Raw genomic sequence first — 7,044 nt, 5'->3', positions numbered from 1 at the left:
CGAGTAAAATACTCATCCCTAGAACGGTTAGACTCAAACAAGAGCTGTGCAATAGGGTCAAATTTATCACTCTGAGATTATCCAGCCTGTGTCCCATGTGACTTAGCATATTCACTAAATAGTTAGCTCACATTACTAAGGGTCCCTCAAAGCACAGAGCAAGCAGCATTCAGACAATGGAAAATCTAACCATCATATTCCAATCAGATCATTCTATCCTCTAATCAGGAATTTGTACATGCAATTCAAAGGCTCACACAATCAGGTATAACCTAAATAGGCTATCCTATCACTACCTGATCAGTACTAGCATGCAAGTCTACAAGCACATACAATAGGCATATAAGGCATCCTCCTAGATCCTTAGCCCTAATCTAGCATGTAGTTCTCATAATCATATCAGATCATAACATAACATGTATGGGTATCTTGGGGAAAATTTACTTGAGCTCGGCTGATTGCACGCATCACACACTTTGTTCTTCTCAAAGTTCTTTTCTCTTTTCAGATTCTTTTCAAACTCCTTCTTAGAAAATGCTTTTACTTTTGAAAATTTTCATACCAAGCTCTTAGTTTGAGTTCAGACACACCCGAGAGTATGTCCGAATCCCTCAAACCAAGGCTCTGATACCAACTTGTAACGTCCCAAAAATACAGGCCAAAATTTTCATTTTTAAATACGTCATTATTAAACCAACAGTGTAATAAAACATTTGTAATATCATGTCATGTCAAAACCAAAGTGGAAATAATCAAACATGTTATCATAAAACAATATCAGAGTGTAATCCCAAAGATCTCATGTGCGGAAAACCATAGTGTGATGCGTTGCGATCAAGCCAACTCCTTTCCTTTAAACACGAAGTACCTGAAACCAAAACTGAAAACCGTAAGCACGAAGCTTAGTGAGTTCCCCCATCATACCACATACCACACAATCATATAACATACATATACTGTCAGGCATATCTGGGTGCCCGACCTACCCCTTCGGTCCTCTTGACCGGATACTGCCTAGCATATCTGGGTGTTGGGCTCCCCTTCGGTCCTCTCGACCAGATACTGCCTAACATATCTGGGTGCTGGGCTCCCCTTCGGTCCTCTCGACCGGATACTGCCTAGCATATCTGGGTGCTGGGCTCCCCTTCGGTCCTCTCGACCGGATACTGCCTAGCATATCTGGGTGTTGGCCTCCCCTTCAGTGTCTTTCAACCGGTAACCGAGGACTATTTCACCCCCTAACACTACCACATAAAAGCATAGCATAAACACATAAGTCGTATACTTACTGCCTAGCATATCTGGGTGCTGGCCTATCCCTTCGGTCCTGTCGACCGGTAAGTGGGGACTATTTCACCCCCTAACACTACCACATAAAAGCATAGCATAAACACATAAGTCATATACTGCCTAGCATATCTGGGTGTTGGCCTACCCCTTCGGTCCTGTCGATCGGTATGTGGGGACTATTTCACCCCCCCTACTACCACTATCACATAACATCATATCATGCTAGCACATAAACATAATAGGTAGTAGCAAACATAGACAATTATCACAAAGACAATCATCTAACAACAACTCCTACTGGTGGGCCGGCATTGTGGCCGTAGACCCACCGCTACTGGAAGGTAACTCACCTCACACTGCTGAAGTCCCGTAGACACAATCCCACACTGCTAAAGTCCCGCAGACTCAACCCCAGCTGCTGGATGACAGATTCCCGATCTGTCAATATCAAAACATCACCCAATTAATAATTGGGTCCCACTACATAACCATAAACACTTACTTTGGATAATTACATTACCCCATGTTTGGCTTACTCAAGCCCAAGGCCCAATCCGTAGGCCCAAAGTCAATTAGGAATCAAAGCCCAACATATGGCCCAATTTTCCAAATTAGGCCTAGGCCTATACATGGTCTCATTCTAAGGCCCAACATCATATACTCATTAAGGCCCAAACATTGGCCCATTTATGGCCTAATTTTCCAAATTGGGCCCAAGCCCCTTACATGGGCCTTACCCTAGGCCCATTAAATTACTCTAGACCATTTGCTTGATCTTAGATAGTCCATTTGATAACCAAAATCATCAAGGCCCAATAGAAAGGCCCAACAATAAACCCAAGTGAAATTAGGGTTTCACATAAAATGATGATTAGGGTTAAGTTTCCTACTTAACCCATTAAGGACCCAATTTTCCAAATTGGACCCAAGCCCCTTACATGGGCCTTACCCTAGGCCCATTAAATTACTCTAGACCATTTGCTTGATCTTGGATAGTCCATTTAATAACCCAAATCATCAAGGCCCAACAATAAACCCAAGTGAAATTAGGGTTTCACATAAAATGATGATTAGGGTTAAGTTTCCTACTTAACCCATTAAGGACTTAATCCATTAAGTCCATTATCGCTTAGATTAAATCTTTGCCAAAGTTTATTATTTAATATCTCAAGTTATTAAATAATTCTCGTGTGTGTGTGACCCGATTAATTCTTAAAGTTAGGGTTTCATTGGCATTAGGGTTTTCCAAACCCTAATTAGGGTTTCCAACCCAATACTAGCCCATTAACTAATTTGTTGGGCTTTTAGATCAATTAGGGCTTTATTGGGCCTATTAAACCCACTAGAATATTATTAAGCCCATTAAGTCTTATTGGGCCCATTAGGGCTTCCTTGGGCCCATTAGAGTTTCAAACACCCTAAACGAATCGAACTCAACGAGGCAAGCACACCGCCACCCGACATGGCGGTCGGTGGTGGTTTGATTTTTCCTTTCATTATTCCAATTTGTAACTTACACTTTGCAATGATAAATCTCAAAATAAACACACACACTAAACAAAATAAACATACAAAATACGGTGGTGCACTGTGGCAACCACCATGGTGGTTACCGGTAAAAAAACGCACCCTCCCTTGTTCAGCAACACCAAAATACGCGAACTCATGAGCTGAACACGAAAAGAAAACACACCCATCGGAATCGTGTGGTGCTAGGCGACGGTGGCAGCGACTTCACAGAGGAACAGCCGCTTGCCAGCAACAGAAATGAAGAATCCAACAACAACAAACTCGACCGGTCACGACGGTTCTTCTCCGGCTACGCGCGAAGGCCGTCGACGATAGAAGGTCGGCCCGCTTCCAACCGAGAACGGTGACTCACCACGACGTCTACTTGGACAGAAGGTGGCGATGGGCGCTGACTTCGTCTTCTTCACAGAAGCGGTGCAGCGGCGGAGACGGTAACGTTCGGGCTTGACAATGCAAACGGCGGTTGATGGCGTCGGTTCCGACTTCATCGACGACTGCACAAGGCAGTGGCAACGACTACAGCGGCGGCTCGGAGCAACACGGCGCTGGACTATTCTGGTGCTCCTCCGGCGATTTGCGACCTCGACAGCGGAGTAGCGGACGACAACAGGTGGCGATCGGATCCTGGGATGTAACGGCGGCTGGGGGAACTCTCATATCGTGGTGGCGGCTATAGAAGTGTATTAGATTTAGGGTTGCTCAATGAAATAGTCTCCAACGGGAATGGAAGGCACGGGTTTAAGTCCTGTGACCCCGTTCAAACTTTTAACGAATTTGGCAACTCTGGTCCCTCCATGCCCCTTTTATTCAAATGTAATCCACATTTTACCTTTTTAACCCCTGCCATCTAAATACATTACAAAGTAGGACCGAATTTTACGAAAACAACCCCTCCTCTTACAATTCTTTTCAAATGAAGTCCCAATAATTTACCGAGTGGTCCCTATCTTCATAAATAATTATAAACTTAGTCCGGAACTTACACTTTTAATCCCCGACTTCTAAAATTGTAACCAATAGCTCCCTGAGACCAACACCTTGATATATAATTATTTATTTTAGGGCTACTATTCGTTCATTAATTTATTTATTTATCAAATAAATAAACAGGGTATTACATAGAGCCTGCTGAATACTACTTGGAACAACTACAGATGATACATTCATAGAAAAAGAAGTGAACGTAGGAGAAGCTTTGAATATGAAACATAGGCTGAGGTTGGATATTTGGCACAGGTTCGTTTTTCTTTTCGGAGGGCAATAGGAAGTTCAAGGTCAGAGCTTTGCTTACCATTTTCAGATTCTGGTGTCGGTTCAGATTCATGACTTGCTGGTGAAGTATTAGACTCTACACCCCGATTTGGAAACTTCCTTGTGTAAACTTTTTCAAACTGTGTGCATTCCCGATTCCTATATCCATCCTCAGTTAATTCTTGAGATACATTTGGTTGTTTTTCGGGTATTAAAAGAGTAGGCTCTAAACTAGTAGCCTCTGGTACTAAAATCATATTCTCATTATTATTGGGTAATTTTTTCTGAATTTGAGTATTTTTAGATCATAATTCTTTGAAAAGTATATCATCTTCCAGATTATTCTCCCCCTGAAGATGAGCAGTAAAAAATGGTTTTGATTCAAAAAATTCAGTATCCATGGTAACAAATATTCTTTTAGAAACAGGATCAAAACATTTATACCCTTTTTGGGTTGGGGCTATCCCTAAAAAAACACATTTTTTTCCTTTTGGATCTAACTTACTTGCAGATCTGTCAGGATTTTTTATAAACACAGTACATCCAAAAATATGTAATGGCATAGAATGAAAAACACGAGATTGCGGAAATTCTTTTTGAAGAATATCAATTGGTGTTCTAGATTTTAAAATTTTTGAAGGCATTCAATTTATTAAATAAGTAGCATGAAGAACACTATCACCCCAAAGATATTTTGGAATTTTTGTTGAAAACATCAGTGCGCGGGTGCGCGGGTGACTTCAAGTATGTGTCTATTTTTTCTTTCAGCTATGCCATTTTGTGGTGGTGTATCTGTGCAAGATCTTTGATGAATTATCCCATTTTTTTCGAAAAAATTGGTTAGTGTGTTAGTAAAATACTCACGCCCATTTTCACTCCTAACCATTTGAATTTGGGTTTGAAATTGAGTTTGAACCATGTGATAAAACCTTTTAAAAACATTTTCAACTTCAGATTTTTCTTTTAACAAAAACACCCAACTCACCCGTGTATGATCATCAATTAATGTTAGAAACCATCTTTTACCCGAAAGAGTAGATACCCGAGATGCACCCCATATATCACTATGAATAAGTGCAAAGGGTTTTTTTTTTGTTTATATGGATGTGAAGGATATGGATTTTTATGATGCTTGGGCAAAGCACAAATTTCACAATGAAAAGAAGAAGGATTTTTATTGATGAATAAATCAGGAAAAAGTTTTTTTAGATAATAAAAGCTAGGATGTCCTAAGCAAAAAAGCAACAAATATATCTCATTATTACTTTGGTTGGTAGAGATTTGTAGGCATGCACTCTCTTGACATTCATTCTTAGACTTCATCCCCTATTCGAGAATGTAGAGTCCTTCACGTTCCTTAGCATTGCCAATCGTCCTTCCCGACTCCAGTTCCTTAAAATGACAATGTGATGGATAAAAGTTAGCTTGACAATTTAGATCACGGGTCAATTTGCTAATAGATATAAGATTGCCTAACAAGTTTGGGACATGCAATACTTTAGGTAAGGTTAAAGAAGGTGAAATTACTATATCACCGGTACCAACAATTGCCGATAAGGATCCATCAGCAATTTTAACTTTTCTATTTCTTGCATAAGGTTTATATGTTGAATATAACCCAGAATTTCCAGTCATATGGTTACTAGCACCTGAATCAATGATCCAAGTGATGTGAGGTTTAGAACAAAAATAGGAAACAATAGAAATTGTGTTACCATCTCGTACAAAAGAGCAGGATGGGATATTAGGATCAGTGGATTTGTGTGTAGTTTGTCGTAGTTTCAGGAGATGCTCAATCTGATCCTTCGTGAAAGTTGGATGTCCCGAGGTGACTTGAGACACATGAGAATCTTCGAGCTATGGCTTGATAGCCTTTCTCTGGTTTCTTTTTTCCTCCCGGTGTTTTTTCATGAATCTTCCAGCAAGTCTCCCTTGCATGCCATAGCTTTTTACAAAAATCACATCATGGTTTTTTTCTCTCCTTCAGGTCCTCCTCGAGCAAAAAGTGCAGAAACTTCATTTTCTTGCTCGGTAGATTCATTGTTGTACATGATCTTCCAACGATTTTCCTCCAATCGAACTTCAGAAAAAAACTTCGCGAATCGATGGCAGTGGACATCGTCCAAGAATTCTCCCTTTCACTTCATCTAGAGCACGGTTAACACCTGCGAGAAACATGAACACACGATCATTCTCCTCATGCTTTTGATGTCGAATGTAGTCATCCGTATTCTCCCACTTATCATCATAACACTGGTCCAACTCTTGCCACGATGCTACCATCTCATTGTAGTAGCTTGTTACGGCCCTATTGCCTTGCTTAGACTGCCAAAGTTTTGTTTTTAATTCAAAATTTTGGGAGAAATTTTCCAGATCTGAGTAGGTCCCTTTAACAGAATCCCACACCTCTTTGGATGTCTTCATGAACATATGTGGTTTGGAAATTGAGCTGTCCATGGAATTGAGAAGCCATGTTGTGACAAGGGAATTTTCAGATCTCCAGATATTGTACCCTTCCTCTCCTTCCTTTAGCGCCTTCACATCTCCAGTGAGATACCCTAACTTTCCTCTTCCATCTACAACAAGCTCTACCGACTGAGACCACTCCAAATAATTGTTGCCATTTAATTTATGCACTGTGATGTGAATAGACAGAGGAGCTGTGTCACTAACAACAGAAGAATATTTTTTTGGGTTGGCTGCAGGACCTTTATTTCTTGTCTCCATCGTGAGGATAAAGGGCTTAGGGTTTAGTAAAATTGGTAGTTTTACAGCTCTGATACCATGTGGTTTTACAGATAATTGTTTCTTATATTTTACTATGAGATAATCACCTCAGTATATATACAATGATAAGCCTAAACACGGAAACTAGATCAATCGAAAAAGGAAAACTAAATCAAATCAAATCACTCTAATTCAATTATCCTAATTTATATCCTACATTAATATACCAACTGTATATTAGATTAA

General features: G+C 40.3%; 1 protein-coding gene across 1 annotated transcript; it reads right to left on the bottom strand.

Moving 5' to 3' along the window:
* Positions 1–6,153: 6,153 nt before the first annotated feature.
* On the bottom strand, positions 6,154–6,798 carry LOC145067018 (uncharacterized). Its single transcript, XM_079014247.1, has one exon. The coding sequence runs from the start codon at positions 6,796–6,798 to the stop codon at positions 6,154–6,156; it is 645 nt and encodes a 214-aa protein (XP_078870373.1).
* Between the last annotated feature and the right edge of the window lie 246 nt (positions 6,799–7,044).

Source organism: Lactuca serriola, chromosome 8 (assembly GCF_051521515.1).
Source record: "Lactuca serriola cultivar US96UC23 chromosome 8, Lser_US96UC23_V15, whole genome shotgun sequence".
NCBI lineage: Eukaryota > Viridiplantae > Streptophyta > Magnoliopsida > Asterales > Asteraceae > Lactuca > Lactuca serriola.
This window is presented reverse-complemented; position numbering and strand designations above follow the sequence as displayed.

Bases quoted from the DNA above. Each gene is read 5' to 3' on its own strand.
- LOC145067018 (XM_079014247.1), bottom strand. From the start codon at position 6,798: ATGGAGACAAGAAATAAAGGTCCTGCAGCCAACCCAAAAAAATATTCT.